The sequence below is a fragment of the Balaenoptera borealis genome (genome assembly GCF_965194805.1).
Source record: "Balaenoptera borealis genome assembly, chromosome: 4".
Taxonomy (NCBI): domain Eukaryota; kingdom Metazoa; phylum Chordata; class Mammalia; order Artiodactyla; family Balaenopteridae; genus Balaenoptera; species Balaenoptera borealis.
In genome coordinates this window covers 80,276,073-80,301,330 of record NC_138861.1, presented here as the reverse complement: position 1 = coordinate 80,301,330, position 25,258 = coordinate 80,276,073, and the positions used below count along the sequence as shown (strand labels likewise).

Genomic DNA, 25,258 nt, shown 5'->3' with positions numbered 1-25,258 from the left:
AAATCTTGCTGCTGTTTATACAGAAAATGAGAACTGTTCATCATTAATTAAATATCAAGTACATGGTAATGGAGGAGGAGTTCAATGAAGGAAAACCAATATAAATAATATAGGCAAAAGATAGGGTCGTGATTCCCTATGTCCCCAAATATAGCATGTTGCCTTCCATAAAATATGAACCAGGCTGAAAAAGCCAAGATTCTTTTAAAATGCTTCATATTTTGCCCTATAAAAATTCATATTATTGGTATTGAGTGAAAAGCCAAGCCTATTATTTCTATTATTTTTTCCACATCATTAAAAATGTTCCAGCTTTTTGGGGCTTCCCTGGTGGCGCAGTGGTTGAGAATCTGCCTGCCAATGCAGGGCACACGGGTTCGAGCCCTGGTCTGGGAAGATCCCACATGCCGCGGAGCAACTAGGACCGTAAGCCACAATTACTGAGCCTGTGCTCCGCAACAAGAGAGGCCGCAGTAGTGAGAGGCCAGCGCACCGCGATGAAGAGTGGCCCCTGCTTGCCACAACTAGAGAAAGCCCTCGCACAGAAACGAAGACCCAACACAGCCATAAATAAATAAATAATAATTTTAAAAATGTTCAAGCTCTTTTAATAATGACTTAATAGCAATTTTTGGAAAACCATGATCATTTGAATTGATCGCTAAAATGACATAGTGACACATAGTGAATTACAAAATTGCTTAACAATTTTCTGAAAAAAAGGAAAATCAAATCCAGAAATGTTCTTTACCATCCCCTAGGCGACAAAATTTCTATTATGCAGACAATTTAATGAACAAAATGATGTTCCTTGGTCGATATGATGTGAGAGTAGAATCAGTTTTTAAACTAGGTGCTAAAATGTCCAACTTGCTATTATTAGAAAATTTAATTTTTTTTTTTTTTTAAAAGAAATTCACGTTCTTTTATTTATTTATTTATTTATTTATGACTGTGTTGAGTCTTCGTTTCTGTGCGAGGGCTTTCTCTAGTTGCGGCAAGTGGGGACCACTCTTCATCGCGGTGCGCGGGCCTCTCACCATCGCGGCCTCTCTTGTTGCGAAGCACAGGCTCCAGACGCGCAGGCTCAGTAATTGTGGCTCACGGGCCCAGTCGCTCCGTGGCATGTGGGATCTTCCCAGACCAGGGCTCGAACCCGTGTCCCCTGCATTAGCAGGCAGATTCTCAACCACTGCGCCACCAGGGAAGCCCCCGAAAATTTAATTCTTAATAAATAGCATAGACTGTTTTAAAAGCAGGTTGAGTAGCACCAGAATTAGTATTTTTTTAACTGAAGAAAGGATAATGAGATGTTTGGAAAGAGTGATGATTGGAGTTAAATGACCTGGAATGGAATTCTAGGCCTGTGAGTTACTAGATGCCTTCTGCATATCACATAGTTGCTATATATCTCACTATTTCTCACCTTAAGAACAGAGTTTTGGGTTGGATTGTTAACTTCCCTGCTGGTGTTAGCATCCAATGAGTCCAAAGGAGTATTTGACATCATGCTCTAAATATGACATAACTGTCAGAGAAAAGTTTCATGACTCTGGCAACTATTTAATATTATGCACACCTTCCATAATACTTTCATAAGAATGATGCTTTGCTGGTGGTTGCATTATTCATGCATTTACTCAAACTCTTGGGAAAATAAAAAATAAACATTTTCTTTTTTTTTTTTTTTTAATGAACATTTTCTTAAGTGAATACTGCATACAGTATTACTTCAGGGAAATATTGAGGAAATATGAGATGCCTTTTAAGAGAACTGTACTTTGAAAACCACTGTAGGAAACCACCTAAGGGCTAAATACAAAGAAATAAATAAGAAACAACTGGAAACAAAAAGGAATATGAATAAATAAAATAGGAAAGAGTAGCTATAAATAGCAAAAAATAAAAATAAAATACTTTAAAATCTAATAATGTATTCCTTACACATACACAGACACACGCACATGCACACACATACACACTGACTTCTGTTTGGCTATTAACTCTGTGGAATATTAGCAAGATACTTAACTTCTTGATGACTTAACACCTTTGTGATTATTTCATGCATAGCACCTGACTAAACTCTAAACCAAAATTTTGCACACTGCTATATTAACACTGCTTTAGGGCCCTGTGTATATTCATCATAGATTGCTAAAGAGAGGTTAAAATAAGGTTGGGATAACTACTTATTCTCTCTCAGAACTGAAATAATTAATTTGTTGTTAAGTTCAGATTTTAATTATTGACTTTTTCAAAATGGAATCTCTTACCACTTTCCCTATTTTTTACCCATACTTCTATTTTTCCTGTTATAAATATAAGTTGCCTTTTCCTCTTTAACAAAGAACCACTTTTCATGTAATCAATTATTGAATTTTTATTGTTTCTAGTTTTTAGCAATAAAACAAATGCCACAACAAAATAATGTGCTAATACTGGATATTTACAATTTTAGAATATGAATTTTCTTCATCTTTTGGCTCTTTACTGTCAATTTATAAAATTTATAGACATCACTAACTTTTAAAAAGGAAAATTTACGTTCTCTGAAAAGAAAATTTTAAGACTTTCCATTCTGATATTGGTTTAGCTTTAAAATATGAATTAGATTGAATCAAAATAATTTGAAACAGACCTCAAAATTCACTAATTTTGGAAAAAATATGCGTTTTCTCATCTGACTAATGAAAGATTGGTTGTGGCCTCATGTTGGTTAGCAGTAGCTGATACTGTTAATCATTTCTTTTTCCTTGACATACTTTCCTACCTTTGCTCTCAGGACACCAAATTCTCCTGGTTTTCTTCCTACCTGCTGTTACTTCTTAGTTTCTTTTTCTAGTTCCTTTCCATCTACCTCAAACTCAAATGATTGAAAAGCCCCAGGGGACCTTGAATTTCTTCCTTTTTTACCTATACTCACAATGTTGGTGAAATTATGCAATCCACGACATTAAATGTCATCTTAGTTTGCTAAGATTGCCATAACAAAATACCACAGACTGGGTAACTTAAACAACAGAAATTTATTTTTTCATGGTTATGGACCTGGAAGTTCCAGATCAAGGTGTTTGCAAGTTTAGTTTCTCCTGAAGCCCCTCTCCTTGGCTTGCAGATGGCTGACTCCTTGCTGTGTCCTCACCTCGCCTTTGTGTGTGAACTCCTGGTGTCTCTTCCTCTTCTTATAAGGACACCAGTCCTATTAGTTTAGGGTCCCACTTTTATAAACTCATTTAACGTTAATTTACTGTTGAAAGTACTGGGCCTATCTCCAAATACAGTCTCATTGAGGGTAGGGCCACAACATAAAAATGTTGGGGGAGCACACAATTAAGTCCATAACAAATATTGTCTACATGTTAATGGCTTTCAGCTTTATACATCCAGCCAAGACTTCTTCCTTGACGTGAAGTCATCCAAATAAATGAAATTTAGCCTGTCCCAAACTGACTTATGACACAAACCCCCATTCCCAAACTGTCCCTCAACACAGTCTCTGTCTCGGACAATGACAGCTCTTCCATCCGTTCAGCTCAGAGATTTTGGAGCCATCCTTAATTCCTCGCTTTCCCTCACATACCATATCCAGTCTGCAAGTTCTGTTAACTCTAGCTTCAAAATGTATCTAGAATATGACCACTTCTCATCACCACCACCCCATCATAGTTTTTTCACCTGGATTAGTGATATAACTCCTTCCCCCTTACTCTCCAGAAGTCTGCATTCCAGAGTAGCTAGAGTGATTTTGTTAAAAAGCAAGTCAGACTGTGCTATTGTCCACATCAGATTCTTCCACAGGCTTTCCGTCTTACTCAGAATATATCCTGTAACTAACTCACCTCCGGTTGCTTTTCCTGCCTCTGTCTGTGCCCTAGCAACCCTGGCCTCCTGAAACACACCAGACACGCTTCCACTTCAGGACCTTTACACTTTCTGTTCTCTGTTGGAAATGGCTGTCCTCACTACATCTACATGGCTCACTCTGTCTCTATCTGCAGCTCTTTACTCAAATGTCATCTTTTCAATGCGGTCTTCCCTGCCGACCATTTCTAACGTTTCAGCAAACACATCCCTTCCCAGGTTTTCATTCCCTGGTTTACAATTTTTTTCTCCTGTAACTGTCTAAATATACAGTATACTTTACATATTTGCTTATGGTCCATTTCCTTCACCAGAATATAAACTCCATGATGGCAAGGGTGTATTTTTATCTGTTTTGTTCAGAGCTGTATACTCAGTATTTAGAATAGTACTTGGATCATATTAGACATTCGATAAATATTGTTGAATTTATTTATCCATTCATTCAACAAATATTTATTGTATATATATTTTGTGCCAGACAAAATTCTAGACAAGGGATATGCGTTGGTGAATTAAAGAAAAAGCTTCTTTTCCTCAGAGAGCTTTGATTGAGTGGCTTTATTGTGAGAATGGATATCATAGCGATGAACACAGAAATCCCAGCCACAATACTGGGTCATGTAGGCACACAGGAAATGCTGAGACCACTAGTAATAGCAGATATCATGATGAACTTGGAAGTGGAAGGCATTCATGGCAGCCCACAGTATGGTTGTATTTTTAGCTTCTCTGCAGGTGTGTAGATCTTCAATCATATGTGGTCTTATCTCAGGTGTCCTACCCTCATTATTACTCAACTACTACCTTAGTTACTGCTTGTCTTCTGGGGAAATTCTTCATTATCTGTTCACCAACTTTTGGATATTTCACTGTCTATGCTCCACCTTTTCTCCATCAGAAGCACTGTAGCACAGTAGTTAATAATATTGGCTTTAGATTTTGACTTTGTGTACTTGAACCCTGGCTCTGTCATACCTAAGCTGTGTGACCTACAGCAAGTTGCTTTTCGCATCTGTTCTTCCTTTAAAAAATCTGAAAAATGAAGACAATGTTGCCAGAGCTTAAAGATGTTAGGTATAAATGACTTAATAAAAGAATTACAGCAGTGATAGACACGTAGTAAGCATTAAATTGTAGTTTGTTTTAATTCATAATTTTTAAGAGAAGTATGGCTTATTCAAAATATCTGTTCCTTCTTATTTCATCACAACCAGTCAACGTCATGGCACCTCCTCTAACTCATAAATGTTTAATTTCTGTACATTTTGCCTATAGCTTCAGAATAATTGCTTAACAATTGCTTTCAATTTCACTGCATTTAACTGTAAAATTAAGGAATAACTTAGTTTATTGGTTTATTTGCATATCACTTAATTGTCTTAATTTCCTCTTTTTCGTATTGATGTTTTGTTTTGCTGTAATAATCCTTAGGTAATGCTTGCCAAAAGGATTTGTAGGGGGCAAACTTTTCTCAGTCCTTTTATGTCTAAAAATGGCTTTATATTGTCAACACAACTGAATGCTAGTTTGTGAGAGTACAGAATTAGCAGAATTTACAGAAAATCATTTTCACTCAGAATTTTAAAAACATTGCTTCACTGATTTCTGGTACTAAATTTGTTGATAATAATTTCAGATGCACAGGTTAATAAACTTTGTTTTTCTCTTGTTAAATAAAGAATTTCTGGTACTAAATATGCCGATAAGAATGACAAATTATTTTCTTTTCCATGAAAATAATATGGTTTTTCTCAAGACAATCTTGAGTTTATCCAAGATGCTCTGAAAATATACCAGAATATGACTGATTAATGCTGTTTAACATTTAATGAGCTTGTTCAATTATAAAACTAGTAACTTTTGTCACTTCTGGGACATTGTTATTTCTTTTACTATTTGTTCTTCTCCTTTTCCTCTACTCTTTCCTTATGTAACTTCTGAATCTCTTTTCAACGACTCTTTGTCTTTTTGCAATGCAATCTTGATAATTACTTGATTCTATTATCTGACTCACTAACAAAATCTTCAGTTGTGTCATTCGTCTATGAAATTTTCTTTTAAAATTTGCAATTACATTTCAAATGCCTAGATCCCCAGTTTTTTATTTTTGTTGTCATTGTGGACCTTTGTTTTTGCCTAACAGTTTATTCATTCTATTGGGTATTCTGTCTATACATAAATCTTTCTCAAGCTATTATATTTGCTTTAAAGTAGTCTTACTTTCCATTAGGATTTAGTTTTCTGCTTGTGGAATTTATTCCTTTTTCATGATGTTGATTTTCCTTAAAGATTGGCTGACCTTTGATTATCTATCCACAGTTATATGTGAGGGTCCATATTAAACAGTATTTCATTTCTTAAACCCACATTAGAACCATTCCATGCCTATGGTTAATACATTTCTGATTACAGGAAGTGAAGGAGCCCTGCAACTTCCAGATATTCCACCCCATATTTATTCAGCTTTAGCAGAGAGTAGAAGTGACTTTTGACTGAAGAAAACATTTTGTTGCTTAAAATGTTGGATGATTTAGATTTTGTCTCCAAGAGGGAGAGTGATTTTGTAAATTTGGCTTCTTCACTCAGAAAATGATTAATTCTTTAATTAACAAATTACACTGTCACTATATCATTCTAAGATCAGTCCAAACGTCTAGGTTTTCCCAATTTTCCTTCAAATTCCTCTTAAAATAATTGGAAGAATTTTGATAACAACAAAATAAAAATATGTTAGTAATGTTTTGATCTCCGTTTAGTAGTGGTGAGTGTATTTAATATGGGGCAGAAAAATACAGTTTTATTTTCCAACCATATCTCCTTTCTTTTTCTGGTCTCATTCCTGTTCTTCCTCCCCTTCCTCCCTTCATTCTTCCTCCCACAATGTTCAGTTCTCCCCGAAATACCACCAGTTCCTTTATTGCCACAAACTGTGTAACCTGAAGCCTTTGCTTGTGTTTTCCACCTGCCCCAACTTCTCCCAAGCACTTAACTCAGTGAATTCAAGGTCTAGCAGAAAGTTTCAATTCTCTAACACTACAGGGTAGTATGGAATGCTCTTTTCTCATTTATAGTAATTCAGATGTGTTTACCTTGTTAGTTTTTTCTTTTATTGTTTTATAATTTTTTTTAAATTTATTTAGTTTTGGCTACGTTGGGTCTTCGTTGCTGCGCCCGGGCTTTCTCTAGTTGCAGCGAGCAGGGGCTGCTCTTCATTGCCGTGCGAGGGCTTCTCATTGTGAGGGCTTCTCATTGTGGTGGCTTCTCTTGTTGCGGATCACTGGCTGTAGGTGCGGGGTCTTCAGTAGCTGTGGCGTACGGGCTCAGTAGTTGTGGCTCGCGGGCTCTAGAGCGCAGGTTCAGTAGTTGTGGTGCACGGGCTTAGTTGCTCTGCAGCATGTGGGATCTTCCTGGATCAGGAATCGAACCCATGTCCCCTGCATTGGCAGGCGGATTCTTAACCACTGTGCCACCAGGGAAACCCTTGTTTTATAATTCTAAAAATATTTTTGAGTAAATGAATGAGCCCTAAGCCTATATGTTTAGATAGAAAACTGTTCACCTGGGTAATAGCCTGGCTTTTGTCCTTCAGTTAATTCCAGGTACTGAAAATTTAGTCTATGAAATAAGATGAAAAGTATAAATAGTTCCTACTAAAAAATAACAATAAAATCTCTACATATTAACAGAGTTATGAATGGCAACATTTTAAATAACTGTCTAAAGCAGTATCTCCTTGGTAGCAACCTGAATAGTCATTCTCTTTGATTTTCTTCTACCCACAGGTCCACATTGGTCAGCCAGAGGTCACAACATGCCAAGCACTTCCAGTTTTCAGAGTGACTCTTTACAACATTCCACTTGGGGAGCATAGGTCTGTTGTGCTTAAAGAAAAAATATCTCTAATTCTGGCTTGTTCTAAAAATGTGAATCACTTATACCATAGGATAAACCCTAAATGCACTTAATTACATGTGAGAATTTGCAAAAATCATGTAATTATATCAATAGAGGTTAAAAAAGTATTTTATAGTGGTAATATTATTTTATAATTAATAGTGTACTGGTAAAGAGTATAGATTGTCATTAGACTACATAAATTTGAATTCTGTCTCTAACATTTCATTGTTTGATCTTGGATATATTAATGAACTTTCTGTGTCTCAGTGACTTCATCTTTAAAACAGAACTAATTATAGTATCACTACCTTATAAGGTATTATAAACACTAAAAATGTCAAGTGTTTAAAATAGAATTGGTAAGTAATAAGCCTATAAAAATGTTAACTATTCTTACTAAAACATATAAAATTAGTATTTTTAATAAAAGCAATAACTTGGAACAACTTTATTAATAAGATTGTATATTTTTAAACAAGAAATCTAATATTTATTTGGGTAGAATTCTGTTTAAAACAAGAAGAGAATACCCTTGTAGTCACTCCAAATACTGGAAATAGTAGAAATATTGGAAATAGTAATTTGAGAAGAAATTAAAAAGAAGTATAAACATAAGAAAAGAATAAAATATGAATTTATTTATGATAAAATAATTTAAAAATTGTTATAGCATGATGATTAAAAGTAAAATGAAAAAGAGATAAAAATGTACCTGGCTGTATTACATGATAAAGTTTTAATCTCAAAAGTCCACATTATAATATATGAGTAAGAAGGGTGAAAAATACAAAGTAAAAAAAAAGACATTTTTCATATTAGCAGCTAAAAGTCTGTTAAATAACTGGCTATTAATATAGCCTGAAACAGAAGACCTTTTTATAAGAAAATAATAAACTTCTAGAGAATAAATTCATATGCAAAAAAATGAAATGAAACTATTTCCATTAGCACAGATAAAAATACTACTTAAGTTAATTAGTAGAGTTACTGTAATAACAAAGTTACACAGATTTTATAATCTTAATAAATTAATACAGTACTTAATCTACAAAATAAAGTGTGAAAGCATAACAAAGGATATGTATTTCAAAAATAGTGTGGCTACCTTACCAAAATTCAAACCTTACTAATAGTGATTGTAATAAAAATATATCATGAATGAAAGTTTGTAACATTTCACCAGTTGTAAGATGAGCAAGATCTGGGAATCTAAAGTACATCATGGTGATTATAGTTAATAATTATTGTACTGTATATTTGAAATCTGCTAAGAGAGTAGATCTTAAGTGTTCTCATTACACACATACACACAAAGGTAACTATGCGAGGTGATGGATATGTTAACTTGGTTGTGGCAAGCATTTCACAATGTATACATATATTAGTAATTATTATATATATTATAATTGAATGTGATATATATATAACTAAGTTTATATATAATATATATGATACATATATCATATATCATACATATAAGATACCATATATATATATAAAATATTAGGTTAAATCAGAAACCCTGATCAATTAAACAGAATACAAATTCCACAGATTCAGAAAATTGCATATTGCATGGCTGTTAGTATTACAAACTATCCTTAAGATAGATTGTGGTAATTTATCCTGCCTGCAAAGTGTATGAAATTATATTTCTCTACAGCATTCATGATGCTTGAGGTTAAATCCTTTTAAAATAACAAACTAGTGAATAAAAATGGTACTTCATATTTTTAAAAATATAAATTGTAAATATATCTTCCCAGTTTGTCGCTTATTAGTTTTAATTAGTTTTTATAAAATATTTCAAATACCTAGAAATGTAGAGAGAGTAGAATAATAACACCCATTAATCAAAACATATCATGTTTTTTTCTTGGATAAAGTATTATAGATTCAGTTGAAGTATGTTTTATATCCTAAAACCTAGTACCCTTCCTATCATTGTTGTCTATTTTTACAATAGATCTCTGTCTATTTTTCTATCTATCTGTCTATTATCTACCTACCTCAAATCTATATCTGTACACATAAAATAATACATATGCTGATTTTTGCACTTAAATATTGTAAACTTTACTTAACGTTATCACACTCGTTTCATTCCATACCTAGCTCTTTTTATTGTTTGTTTTGCTTAATGTTTTATATTGAGATTTATCTGTGTAAAAGCATATAGATATTTATATATTTTGAGTGTTGCATTCCATTATGTAACTATAGCTTATTTATTTATTCCCAACAGATAAATAAATATTTAGGTCGTTGCCAGTTTTACACTATTAAAAGCAACGCTGCGATCAGCATTCTTAGACTGCACGAGCATATCTTTATGGTGTGTTCCTAGTGGCAGAAATTCTGGGTCAAATGGCATGTGCATCTTTGACTTTATCAGATATGCACAAATTGCTTTACAAAGTATTCAGATCCATTTATACGCCTCCTGAAAGTATATGAGCATCTCTAACCAATATTTGACATTTTTAAATTGTTCATATCTGATACGTTTGAAATGGCATATCATTGTTCTAATTTGCAATTCCTCATTTAGAGTGGCTATTTGTCTTTATTTTCTTTCTCTTTTATTTACTTGTAGGAGATCTTTCCTTTTTGATAAATTCTTCATACTAATCTTTAGGCAGTTAAATTTGCTGAAAAAACCTTCTTTCACTGTGTGACTTGACTTTTCACTATATTAATAGGGTCTTTGATTTAAAGGTTACATTTTTATGTGGTTATTGCTATTAACTTTTCCCTTCATAGTTTATACTTTCGTTTATCTTTAAATCCTTCTCTACACCAAAATCATAAATATATTTCCTATACAGGTTTCCTAAAGTTTTGAAGTTTTGGTTTATGTTTAAATTATGTATCCACCTGTAATACATTTTCATGCATGAAATTAGGTAAAAATCTACTTTTTTCCCTTTTATGGATAATAAATTGTCTCCATAGCATTTATTGAATAGCTCATTCTTTCCCAGTTTTCCTAAAATAGAGGAATATTTTTTTGCTCTTTATTTGGTTTATTTTCTTTTTTACTATCTCTACATGAATCCCAAACTAAACACAAGCTCTTTCAATTTCAATAGCTCAACAAGTCTTGATATCTCAAAGACAAGTGCCCCCATATACTCCCTCTTTTTTTCTTGCAGATTTTCTTGTCTTTTTTTTTTTTTTTGGATGGCTTTATCATATTGAATCTTCCCAGCCACACATTTTTCACTTATCTAAGTCTTATTTTATGTCCTTCAATAATGTTATACAGATTCTCTATAAAACTCTTAAACTTTTTTCAGTTATTCCTAGATACATTAGAATATTTTTTATTACTGTAATAGAATAAGTTTTCCTATTATGGGTTTTTTTTTTTTTTTTGGTAACTGCTGTGTATGAAAATACTACTAACATGTATTTAAACGTTATTTGATTTTGATGTCAGAAGGTTAGTTTAACTCTCTTACTATATTCTTATACATTTGGAGACTTTATCGGATTTTCTCTCTAGACAAACTCACCACGTGGAAATAAGGAAAGTTTAATTTCTTCCCTTTCTATTTTTTTTTAAAAAGTTTATTGTCTCATTGCAATATCATACCTCTATTATAATGTTAATTATTCCTACTTTAATGGAAGTACCTCTTAAGTATTATGATTAATTACTTTACTTTTCAAGTATATGTTTTTAAAATAACTTTAAATTATATATTCACCTCTATCAACATTTTCTCTTAATTTTTCTCCTTTTGTAAGCATACATCCAAGAGAAAAGATGTTCAATAATCATTTACTAAATGCTGAATGATTATATTATAGGTACCTATCTATTATTTTTATGGTTTAATTTTTTACATTTAAGTCTTTAACTCAACTGAAACTTAGTTTAGCAAAAAGTGTTAGAAAGTTCTTATATTTATTATTTTCCAAAGATATAATTTTGCTGATATTTATTGGAAAAACTGTCATTTATCCACTAATTTGAAACATTAATTTTATTACATACTTAATTTTTGTATACTGAAGTCAATATCTGGGGAATGGAGGATAGCTAGGGTGGGCATTCATTTCATCCTCACTCATGGGAAGGAAGCTGCTTTGTAGTACTTCCAAACAATTACTATCACCTTCATTCCACATATATCCAGCCTGATATATCCATTTACATACGATTTTAAGCCAACTGGAGGACAGGTAATAATGGATTAATTATGACTGCAGAGTCTCATACTTGCTGAGCACAAAATAGATGCTCAATATATTTGACTGAAGCAAGACTGAATGAAGGTAAACTTTAGTTATATTCTTAAACAGTAAATAAAAATGTTTATTATATCGTTTTTAACAAAATCTCTATTAATCCTCCCCTTAAAGTGTGCCATCTACATTAAAGCTACACAGTATTTCTGATATAGCTTATCAAAACCAGCTTTAGCCTGTACATAATTTGTCTGGACTCAGTATTTACGAGAATAAATAAATAAGCAAGACTAACTTGAAAGTGAAACCAGCATTTTCAAGTTTGATCCCAATTCAAAGTAGCAATTCCAAGCTGCTTACTCTCAATTCTTATCAGTAAGGATATTCACTAAGAATATTTGTAACATGTGTGACGTTTCTTGATCTTGAGACACTTCCATCCTAGCTGGATGATAATTTTTTGTTTCAGTAAGAGTTAGCAGGAGAGGATAATAGGATGACCGCTCTCAGGAGCAGCTTTCACACACACACACAAAAAAAGGAAATTGAATTGATTCTTGAAGGGGGGAAGGTCTTATTTAAGAGGATTGGTTTGGGGATAAAACAAGCAACTTCACAGAGGAAATAAGTGTTGGCTTTTTCAAGCCATAACAAATCCTGCACTATTTCTGGATCTGTGATGTTTAAAATTTAAAAATTTTTTTAGTTATTTCTCGGTATTATCTTGAATTTATTTTTTCCCATTTAGTTCCGAAAATTATTCAAGACAGCTTACACACTATATATATTTGTGCAACATATCTGTTTTTCAATTAGTGACAAAGGAAAATTAAATTTAGAATTCTAAGGCATCAGGGAGAAATATAATATATCAATATGCAGGTCATTAAGATCTTACATAATGATTAAAGCTGAATTGTACCTGTAATTCTAAGATTCCCAGTGGCGAAAGCGAATAAGGAAGTGAGTGAATTTTAGGATTCGTATTGCCCATAATATACAAGCTATTCAGGAAACGAAACACTTTGCAGAGTACTAGGGTCTGGGAAAAATTTTCTCCCAGAGGTCTTCACACATATGATACTGAGTGGTACAGTGGGCTCCATCCTCAATAGTATCCCAATAACAGATGTGATCATGAGTATTTTATGACTTCTTGTAGTATCCTTCTATATAAGTGGAAGGCATAATTTAAATGCCAAATTCAGTGAAACTGATCCCAACTGGGGCATGTTAAACATTAGAATTCAAGTATGCAAAGTCACCAATAGTCTTCCTTAATTCTAGAATAAAATCTTGACCCTTTGGCAAACACTGCTAAATAAAATCCTGGTAGTTATTAAAAAAGAATTATTGGGGTTTATGGCCACCTAGAATACATAAAAATAATTAAGAAACATGATTAACATTGGTCCCAGAAGAAATGGCCATAGTGTTTAAGGTTGTCATGAGGCTCAAATGAGAAAATGAAATTAATGTATATGTAGAATGTCAAGGTCTACACATGTGTAAATGTATGTACAATTCTTTAGGTGCCTTTCAAAAGTCTCCAAGTCCTGATCTTTCCAACTATTTTATGTCTCCATTACATTTCTGAAATCTTGCACTAGTCTATCACCTCCTCTCTATGCTAAACATTATCTGACTTTAGTTCCTTTTGCTTAGGCTATTGTGATATCCCTTCTTCTTCCTTGTTCTTTTCGCTCTCTCTGGTTCCTCCTCTTGGGGTCTATGCTTAATAGCATAGAGCAGATAGGTTGATAGATTCTGGGTTAAAATGTTGGTTCCACCATTTATTAGCTGTTTGGTATTAAATGAATTACATTACCTTGATTTGTTCTCAGTATCATCATCTATAAAATGAGAATAATAATAATAATAAATAATCATAATAATATCTACCACATTTGCATTGCTATAAGGTTTAAGTGAGATCATCTATGTAATGTGCATGATAACCAGCAAATAGTCCACAGTTGATGAATGTTAATCCTTTCTATCACGATTATTCTATCAGAGCATTTTAAAACCTAAATCTGACCCTGACCCTACTTAAAACTGTCAGTGATTCCCAGAAGCTTAAATTTGCATAGTGGAGTATGTAACTTTCCTTGTTGTCTGGCCTCAGCTTCCCTTTGCACACTCACCACCCTCCATCGCTACCTCCCTCCTTTTATATTCTGCTCAAGTATTTCAGGGTTCAGCTATCTAAGCAGACCATAGGCTTTCAAGTCTCATAGTTTGTCAGTCTCTTTCAAGTCATTTGGCGCATGCTGTTCCCTCCTTCTGGAGTGCCCCTCCCTCCCGGCTCTGGCAAAAAGCTTTCTCCTCCACAAACCATATCTGCCTCTCTCTGGTAGAAGTAACAATCCTCCTGCCACTATATAAACTATCTAGAGAAATATTGAATTTACTTATATTTATGTCCATCTCCCCTATCAGTCTGCGAATTTCTCTAGGTCGGGAACCCTTTTTAAGTCATCTCTGAGTCCCAAAATACCCAGAACATAGAAAAGATTTAATATATACTATTAAACAGATGAACAAACCCCTGGCAAAGGGCCTCCCGCTTCACATGTGCTCAATGGCTTCTACCGAATTGCATTGACTGAACTTAACTTAATTCAAACAACTCTTGCTCCTACAGAACCCCAATCTAATAGCAAAGAGGCCAGACCCTCTGGGTGTTTCAGGGTCCTGTTTTGGGTTATTAATACATGCTAACACGCTGGCAATTAAAAAAAGAGGTTTTCCTTACTAGAACCTAGAAGAAAAGTGGGACTTGAGGCGAATGGCTCTAGAAAAAGGATTGCCTGCCCGAGATGCTGCCTCTGGCTTGCTTACCCCACCTCTCTCGCTTGGTGAGACAAGAAAGGCGGAGGGAAGAAAAGTGGGAAAGCGGGGGAGCGAGCGCAAAAGTCGAACCTCTCCTCTTCCTCCTCCTCCCATAGAGAAGGACGGCAGTAAGCCAGACGTGCTAAGACTCCTCTCAAGCGGACCTGATTCCTGGACTCCTCAAATACATCCTGAGTTTCCTTCTTCTGTGGCTCTCCCTCTCCACTCACTTCGCCCCCTCACCCCCATCTCTCTCTCTCTCCCTCTCTCTCACACACACACACACAAACACACAGGCAACCAGAGAGAACCGCCTCGCCTCTAAACTCCCGGTTCTAAGACCACCGTGACTGTCAACGAAATATGCCAATCACAGGCAGCCTAAGCCATATCCCTGGGAACTGAGTAAAAAAATTAGGTTGAAGGCAGAAAGGAAATGAGCATAGCAACCTCCAGTGCACAGAGAAAGATCCGTATACACATGCAGGAGCAAGGAAACAGCAGGGTATCTTTTACTACGCGGAGGACGCGGAGCACCACAAACAGGAACTTTAAAGGGATTGAAATCTGTTGCCTGTTCCACTAGGAATATTGTTTGCAAGGCACAAGGTGTCTTTTGGTAGTGAGCACCCTCTGCGCATGCGCAGGTCCATTCGGGAATTACTGCCCTGCCGCCGACTAAGTTGCATTCCTTGAATCTTCGCAGAAAAGACAATTCTTTAATCAGAGTTAGTAATGTGGGCAGTACAAAATCGAGAGAGTTTGGGGCTTCTCTCATTCCCTGTGATGATTGCCATGGTCTGTTGTGCACACAGGTGAGCTGCGGTTGTTGAATGTCTTTTTTCTTGGTGTTTTTCTTTTTACATGCTTGCTGGATCATGTAGCTCGTTATCTGGGGGGTAGGTGTGCCTGTCTATTTTTATGTCTGCTCGCAGTTTGTGCTCATTCTGAATCCGGTCCCTACTTCTTCCCTTCAGCGCCAATGAGCCCAGCAACATGTCATACGTGAAAGAGACAGTGGATAGATTGCTCAAAGGATATGACATTCGCTTGCGGCCGGACTTTGGAGGTAATGCTTCATCTTTTTTTTCAACCTGTAACCCATATCTAGTTCTCCTTTCTTGTCAAAGACAAATGTCAAAAAAAAAAAAAAAAAAAAAAGAAGCAGCAGCATGTCATTTTGGTAAGCGTGCCCTACGCTCTACGCTCTGGCCACACACACACACACACACACACACACACACACACCACGCCGGAGCCCCAGTCGCAGGTGGATGAACCCCAGGCAGAGCCGACCTTCCCCCGGCCCGACACACCCTCTGCATAGTCACTGCATCACTCGTGTGCCCATACCTGTTTTCCCAGGCTGTCCCCGGCAAGGGGGTGGAGGGCTGTGGGTAGCGGGAGCCCATTCAGGATGTAGTAAGCGCAGGGAAGCCCCCGACCCTCCCCAGCCTGCGGCCACTCTGAGATTATGCCCATAATGTGTCCCACCTCCCCGGTAGGGCCCCCCGTGGACGTCGGGATGAGGATCGATGTCGCCAGCATAGACATGGTCTCCGAAGTGAACATGGTGAGTGGCCTCGCGACTGGCCCGGCAGCCGGGCTTACGCAGATGCGAAACGGACCGGTCCCCGTGCCCTCTGCGTTTCGTTGGCGGTCACCTCGCCCCGGCCCATGGATCCCGCTCCGCGCGCGCTCCCCACTCTGGCACACACACACCCTGCCGGCCCTGGTTTGTATTTTCGACACACACACGGGCTACTGCGGTGTTCCGGACGAAACGTGCTCCGCACTATTTGGGGAAGGACGGTGACTGTGGCGCCGGCAGAGCCGGTGGGGCGGAGTCAGCGGTACTTTCGCTGGGTTTCCTTCGGTGTTGAGAGGCGTAGGGCACCACCTGCCGGCGGCCGGGCGGCCTGCACCAGAGGGTCCCCGCACGGTGGTCCGCGGCCGCCTACTCCGCAGGCATGGTCCCGGCAGCCGGTGAGCCGGACCCACCCACGGCCCGCCATAAAGCACCCAAGCACACAGATGAGGTTTCATAGCGTTCCCTCCCTCTTTCCAGGCTCTAGCACACCGAGTGGCAGGAGCAACAGGCTGAGACAACGGTGTCAAAGTGCTCAAGCCAAATTCTGGGGAGAGGCTTGTATTGTTCCCACGTGAGGGTTGATGAATTTGTCTTGCTGCATCTTGCGAGTTTAAGTTCAAACCGAATGGCTGGAGTTATTGCTTTGCTTTGCCTTATAAACCCAAGCATGCCGAAAAAGCCTGATGATCAAAGAGACAGTAGAAAAGGGAGGGGGGAGGAGAGGGCGATAGTAACCTAGGGAGCATAGCGCAATCTTTTCATTGCAAAAATTTCTTTTTCATTTCATTCTTTTATTTCATTTTTCCTCCTGCCTTTCTTAACCTGATCCAAAATGGATTGAAATCATAGCTGTCACTTTCTTTATTGGCGCTTTCCAACCACTGTGGGGTAGCAGTTTTCTAGTTAGAGTTTCTAACTGTTGCTTCTTGTAAGGCAGGGGGGAAAGCCTGTTGCTTTTCTAGAACCAGCCACCCAGGGAACAGGTAGATCTACCTGAGCAAAATGCCATTTTTATTCCACTTGTGAAAAAAAATATTGTGGCAGCAGAAATTTAGACAGCCTGAATAATTTAAAGACTAAAGCCTTTGGGGGTTTTATCACTCTATATTTGTAGAGGCTATTGAATTGTCATTTCATTTCATTATTAGTGAGTCATTTTGTTTTAACACGCTAAGGCTTAAGAATTTTTCTTTCTTTTTTTTTAGATATGTCAGGGAAGAAATACATATATTTAAAATATATTGAGTAGGATTAGAATAAAAAGTGTGACTATTAAATTTCTGTATTTTAAAGTTGTACCTTCCCCTGCTTTAAATAGCTTATTTTAAATATTATTTTAAATTAATATCTCCGATGGTAGTATTAGAAAAACAATTTTGAAATATCAATGCACAATGAATATTCTCTGACTTGGGAAAGATTTTTAATAGACTCATTTATAATATTCTCTCACATACATGTCACTACCACAAAGCACCCAAGATGAACTATTGACAAACACTGGGGAATGTAATAACATGGGCACATATACAAATCATACCCAATCCATGCCATTGCGACTGGATAAATTAGGCAGTGAATTAGTTTAAGTTGTTTGTATCATGTAGATAAATGATGATAATAATTTCCTTTTCAGTCATTTATTTTGGCACCTGGTAAGTACCCACACAGATAATTTATAAAATAGGAGAAGATTCAGAAAACTCAAAAGGCAAACAGTGCCTTTGCCAGTGGTCTGCTTTTTAGAGTACTATGCTTTTCAGAATTTTTAAAATGTATAATTCTGTTGACTATATTTACAAACAACTTTTCAGTTTAAAACCAAAGACAAAACCAAAACTGAATCGAATAGGGAAGTTGCTGTTTAACCAAAACAACCACCATAACAAAAAAGCTCTGTATAATCAGTTGTTCAACTGAATTCATACAGAAGCTCAGAAAAAAAATAATTAATTTAATTGCTGTACCACTGGAAATAGCTCTTAATGATGGAATAATATAATCTATTTACTCACCGTACTGTGTGTATATGTACTTGATTTTTAAAATATTCACCCAACAGATAAACCTTTAAAAAATATATTCTACTAAATTACCCATTACCTTTCCACAATAGTGTTAGAGACATGGTGGGAAAATAGAAACCGCTGTCCATAGAAAAATAATAAACCTTGATTTACTTATTCTTCCTTGCTTCTCTTTTTAATGAAATCTACCAACAAGACCCACGGTTTACTTTTTCTTCTATCATCTATAACAAAGCATGGGAATACATAGATTGGAAATAACTCCAAAAAAATTGGAAACGAAGAGGAATTTTAGGATCGAGGGTTCTATATAAGCAAAATCTGGATAGTTAGCCCTGGTTAAGAGCACTGTCTATGATATGCTTTGATTTTTAGATCATAAAGTAGGGTTGAAATGTCAATGGGAAATAAGACTTATTGCTTTTATATTAAGCATGTTTCAGAACCCTGATAGGCAGTAACTTCTGAGATTATTTAATAGGAAATTTTCAACAAAATTAACAACAAATAAAAATGGACATCAAATATAATAAAAATAGTTTTAAAGAAAATTCAGATTAAAATCCATTGCTAAAACAATGCTCATTTTTATATTTTTATTCATTACCATTATTATCCACCCATTTCCACATCTGGGAAAATCACATAATTGTACATTACATTAATGGGTTTGAAAACTAGATTCTGTTAATTTTTGTTCTTTTCCTATGCTACGCTAAGTGAAATGTAATTCCAGATTGGTTTCTAACATTGTCTGTTTTATTAAAGACTAACATCACATCAAGAGTATTTTCTGATTCACGTCCTTCAGGATTTAAAATATTTTTCCCAAATTTGACAGAGAGAGAGAGCTTTTATAGTCAAGAATCTCTATAATCAATAATTGTTGGTTTTGAGCAGTGAATGGAAAACTGCTGAAGAATAATTCTGACGCAGGGAAAAAAACCATATTTGAGAGCAAGAGTTTTCTTTTCAGGCAATAATATTGTTCATTAAATTAGGAAGGATTTTTCTTTTGGCATCATGGGATGTATTGTGCCTATGATAGTGACTACATACTATTATCTTCTAAACAGTCATCTTAAAAAAACTAGTATGATTTCCATATATTTTAAATTAAATTCCTCGAACCTTCTCTCTTAACAATTTCTGCCAAGCTGTATACCTACACACACACGCGCGCGCGCACACACACACACACACACACACACACACACACACACACGGATGACTGAAGAGGAATAGGAGGCAGTTGGAACAAAAGGAGACAGTAGCCCCCAGAAATTGCCTTAAAATAACCACTAACACCTGCTAATATAAGCCCAATAAAACACAGATAATAGTAAGTAAGTCTTCTCTCAGAGTAGTAGATTGGGGGAACAAGATATTAACTACCTGCAAACAAAAGGTTGAACCCTTGTATTTCAGATTCCAATGACTAGCCGTTCCTTCTTATTAAAGAGGCAGCTCCTGATCATCAAGGAGGAGTTCCAGCCGCAGAGCTCTCTGTCTCTGATCTAAAGACGTGATGGTCTGAGTGGCCACCCCCAGAAAACTTGACATCTATTGATTCCTAACTCAAAGGAGGTCTCAACCCAAGCTGTTCCCAGGAATGGATAGCTACTGTGTATTCATTGTTTCCTTCCTTTATGCATGCATGGATGCCATAGTGAATGCTCTTATAGGCATTAAAATTAACAATAAAAACACCCGCCCCCCCAAAAAAATAAAAATTAAAATGAGCCAATTTTCTAAATAATGCCCAAAAGAAAAAGAAATTTTATTTACGAAATGTCCACTATTGTTAAATCCCACTGTTATTTTAATATTTGATTCCAGAGGTTTCTGGTATATGCTTCAGTTATGTCTAATTACCATCCTCTTGGTGACACCAAACAATAACCACCTGTCACCACTTTCTCTAAGCCAGTGTTTCCCATTCTTTAATGTGTATCTGAATCACTCTGGGATCTCAAAATGTTAAAATGCAGTTTTTTATTCAGAGGTCTGGGATGGGGTCTGATAGCCTACATTTTTAACAACTCTCAGGTGATGCCGATTGCTGGTATATGGGCAGCACTTTGAGAAGCAAGATTGTAGTACATTATTCTAAGGGCTAGCATTATTAAGAAATGAACCTTTTTTTCTCTTAAATTTCTCTAAGGATGATATTTTTCCAAGGTTTCAAATTAAGTTTCAAGTTAATTTCCAGGTAGTTAAACAGGTAGCTGTGCTCAAAAGGGAAAATTGAGTGTAACAGTTGATGATAAGGCTGATAGGGCTTGACTTAAACTAATAAGCAGTCCTCCTGTGTCAATACTTATGAGTCCACCAGCCTTTAATGATGGCTATGAAAATGTTGCCAAGCCCAGTAATTCAGACAACACTATCCTGCTGCTTTACAATGACTCTTCTTCTTCACAATAATGAACATTGCAAACTGGGTTTCCCCCACTAGGAGCTTGCAATAGCTTTGTAAAAGAGCCTAAACATACTCTTGCTGCTGTCAGTAAATTCTCTGAGGTTATAACAGAATTCCTTTGCAAATAGAGCAAATAGGTCAGTACCATTTAAAGGCATGAACAGATATCAGCAGTTAAAGATATAAATACGTTTTTCTCTTATATGAGTAATCAACCAGGTCTCACTTTTAGGTGATGGGTTACAATATTGTACCATCTGGAGAAGCTAAGAGAGGAAAAACTTCCCTTTGCCTTTCTGTTTGGAGATAACAGAAAGATCTTTTTATACTCTAAGCCACATCAAAGCAAGCCTATCCAGGTTTTTTAAAGTTTGCAATCACATTTGAAGGACTGGGTTCTTAGGATTATGTGACCAGACTAGGTGTGTACTATAATGAAAACAGTAACATTTATTGAACACATCCTATGTATAAGGTATGGCTATCAAATGCTTTATATTAGTAGCTCATTTAAGGCTATAGAATTATCATCCCCCATTACAGATGGAGAAACTGAGGTGGAGAGAGGGGGAAACATGTTGAGAGAGATTAAATAACTTGCTCAGAAGTTACAGATCTAGTAATGGGCAGAAGAAGGATTTGAACCCAGGCAGGCTGCCTGCAAGAGTCTGGCTCCTATCTATGAGGCAAGTAAAAAAATATTCCTGGCATTTAGCTTTGAGACCTTAAGCGAGTCACTTGACTTCTCCAGGCCTCAGAGTTCTCCTCTGTAAAATGAAGGTAATTGATGCAATTGCTAAACCTCTTTCCAGTTCAAATATCTACCATATAAACTTAGGCTATTAAAGATTTTAGACTCTGTTAAAATCAAGATTCTTCCTCTTCATCGTATTCTCCTGTTAGATTCCATCTTATTCCATTTTGTTCTCCTTTTAGATGTGTCAGTCAACAAGCATTTATTAAATTCCAACTGAGTGCGAACTCCGGTAATCTCCTGGGAACGTTGCGGTAATGATTGTGTGCAATCTGGGGCCCCTTGGATTACCATTTTAATTGGTCATAGCATTATCATCCATTTTTTCCTAAACACATTCCCAAAGACAGCAACAAGAAATGTTGAATCCATGGTCTTTAAAATGAGACTTGAATGATGCCTGGTTTATATCGTATTAAGCGTTGGAGCCAGGACCATATTTGAAGTATTTCCATCTGGTACTGTCCATCATATTCAAACAGGGAACATTGCTCAACTATTGCCAAACTAATAAATGTTTCAACACGTAATGTGAAACAGAAGGAAACCTTTATTTTCCAAGATCTGGGTATCCCAAAGATTTGCCCAGCCCACCTAAAATCTTTCCATCAGGTGGTCTGGGAGCAAGGGGTGAAGCCACAGTGTTCATCTCCACTGACCATCACTTAGTATCAATTCTGTAAATGTTTGGTGCTTTTTATCATGGCAAAGTCTTGATAGCACCCTCAAAATACACATGAATCAAATCTTGCATTATTAGGGAAGGTAAAATATGACAAAAGAAAAAAAATGATATTAAATATTTCCAAATGATTTGAATTTCAATAACTCAAATGACATTATCACACTTAAGGATAGTAGGAAGATGAATGGTATATGCTTGCTGTTGATTAAATGTTAATACAGTTTCCCCGTGAGCTTTTTCAGCGGAGTGAATCCTATTTTTTGTAATACCAGGATTGAGTTTCTGCATTTTAGAATACTTCTGTTTTCAGAAGATCATGCATTCCATGAAGTCTCTTGACTGATGATTGTTGAAGGAAGCTATAGTCAGTAGCACATAACAATCTATTACTTAGCCCTTGACAGAAATGCTCAAGAAATGGTTTAAAATTAATTCCTATTACTGGTGATAACTTAGTAAAAAAGGCTGGTCAGAAGAAGAATGAAAGATCAATGGGTTTTCTTTAGTGAGCCCAGTATCCCCTTCTTAGAATCTTCATAGTCCTCATTGTTTTTCCACTAATAGTTTTTTTTCTTCTACCCCTCCATTAAGTGCCTAATGTGTTTTCCCTCTTACAGCCCCAATAAAACTGTCATAGTATTGTATATTTAAGATTAAAGGCATTTTCCCAGAAGCATTCAACCACTCTAGTGAATAAAGCAGAGGGGGGGTCTATCCTTGTGGGGTTTATAGTCTTTTTTAAAAAAATATTTAAAATCTCTATTCTTGAAGTAAAGATTTTTTTTTTCCCTTTTGGAAGATTTTTGAAACATCCATAGTTACCTTGGTCATGGGATGTTTTGGTTCAACATGTACTTACTGAACACTTAGTCTTTTATCGTGCCCTGAACTGGGTGCTAGGGATGGAAAAATGACCAAGACATGTTTCATACCTTCAAATATTGGGTTGGCCAAAAAGTTCGTTAGGGTTTTTGTGTAAGACGTGATGGGAACACCCGAACGAACTTTTTGGCCGGCCCAATATTTTACAGCGTAGAGGAGAATGCAGAAACCAAGTTATTTAAAACAATGTGGTAGTGGCTCTGATAGAGACATATATGTCCAGCGTCCTATGGGAGCATAGAGGAGCAGTTTCTAAGGCATGGTGAAAGGTTAATTCCTGAAGAGGAATAGTAGTGAGCACCATGTGTAGGTTGCAAATGAGAAGAAGAACCTTCCAAGCAAAAGGAAAGGCATCAGCATTGGCAAGTATGCCTGAAAACAGTATGGAGTGTTCTGGGAATTATAAGCCATTCACTACTGCGAGAACTTAAAGGGCACAGGGAAGATTGTCACGAAATAAGACAGGATGTTAACAGCAAGATGTAGGACAGTGTTATTGAATGTTCTCACTTGTCTAAAAAGAAGCCTTTCTAGAAACATACATATTTTTTTGTATATGTGCTGACCACTTCTGTAAGAATGTACAAGAAATGAGTAACAGTGGTTGTGTCTTGGAAGTGGAACCAGGACTAAGAGTATGACTTGGAGGGATACTTAACTGTTCTTAATATGCCCTTCTGAATTGTTTGATTTTTTTTTTTTTAATAAGTACCTGATTATTTTTAATTTTTATTTATTTATTTATTTATGGCTGTGTTGGGTCTTCGCTTCTGCACAAGGGCCTCCTCCAGTTGTGGCAAGTGGGGGCCACTCCTCATCGCAGTGCGCGGGCCTCTCACCATCGCGGTCTCTCTTGTTGCGGAGCACAGGCTCCAGACGCGCAGGCTCAGCAGTTGTGGCTCACAGGCCCATTTGCTCCGCGGCATGTGGGATCCTCCCAGACCAGGGCTCGAACCCGTGTTCCTTGCATCGGCAGGCAGACTCTCAACCACTGCGCCACCAGGGAAGCCCAAACTGTTTTTTTAAAAATCTTAAATATTTAAAATTTTCACTTTAAAAAGACACACACACACACACACACACACACACACACGCACACACACACAGCCAGAGACAGAAACAGAGACAGAGAGACAGAAAGAAGAAATGATGCTGGAATGTGTATGCTAAGGAAATGAATCCTAATCCTGAAATACAGGAATCCTGCTACAGGTTTTAACAGGTGCTACGTTTTGCGTTTCAGATAGATCATTCTGATAGCTGCGTGGAAGATGAAGTAGAGAAGGCTAAAACTGGGGCCAACATTCCTAGTTAAGAAGCATTAGAGGGTATTTCGGAGTCCAGATGAGAGATGATAAATGCCTCAAGGAGAACAGTGGCCTTCAGAATAGAAAAGAAGAGGGGAAAAAAGAGAAATTCAAACAGAGGCAAATCAGAGGGATTTCATGACTGGTTAGATGTTGGAAGTTAGAGAGGCAGTGAGCCTAGGATGCCCTATGGGTTCCATACTGAGTGACGGGCACATATGGCACCATCTGCCCAGGGAGGGAAACAGGAAAAGAAGCACCAACCATCTTGTTCACCATTGAAGTAGATATGTTTTCAGAATTAAAAAAAAAAAAGTCAGAGCATGTTGTTGCAAGGTACTTGTGGGAACACTGAGGTAGAATATTGGAGGTTGGACCTATCCTGAAAAAGACTAATTTCTTGGTGACCCTTCTAGTTCTGTTCACATATAAAGCAGGTTCTACAGGGAGAAATCCTGGGTGCATAAATGTGGTGGCTGAAATGAACCAGTTAGAGATATGGAGAAAGGGTGCTGACCAAAGACAGAGACTGAAGTGCAGTCAACTTTAATCTGTAGCAACGTTGTTCTTTATCTAGGAGGACCTAGACCCTGATAAGATTGAGAACCTACTTTTCAAATTCACCCAGAGAAGTGACTTTTGTACACTGTTTCAGTTGCTTTTATAAAACCATATAGATGGGAAAAAAAGATGTGTGTGGAACCCACTTACACAGCATCTGCTCTCTTCTCCATCACATCCCTAAAATGATTCAGAGTCCTTCTGCAACACTGTGTTTCCATGGGAAATCACAT

At 36.6% G+C, this 25,258-nt stretch overlaps 1 protein-coding gene across 1 annotated transcript in view; it reads left to right on the top strand.

Annotated features, from left to right (window-relative positions):
- The first annotated feature begins 1,697 nt into the window (after positions 1-1,697).
- Positions 1,698-25,258, top strand: part of GABRB1 (gamma-aminobutyric acid type A receptor subunit beta1) — a 405,998-nt gene continuing 382,437 nt past the window's right edge. Inside the window, exons 1-3 of the mRNA XM_082390697.1 lie at positions 1,698-15,611; positions 15,774-15,865; positions 16,302-16,369. Of these exons, the coding sequence (XP_082246823.1) occupies positions 15,532-15,611; positions 15,774-15,865; positions 16,302-16,369 (240 nt within the window). The 5' untranslated portion in view covers positions 1,698-15,531. The remainder of the gene's footprint in view (positions 15,612-15,773; positions 15,866-16,301; positions 16,370-25,258) is intronic.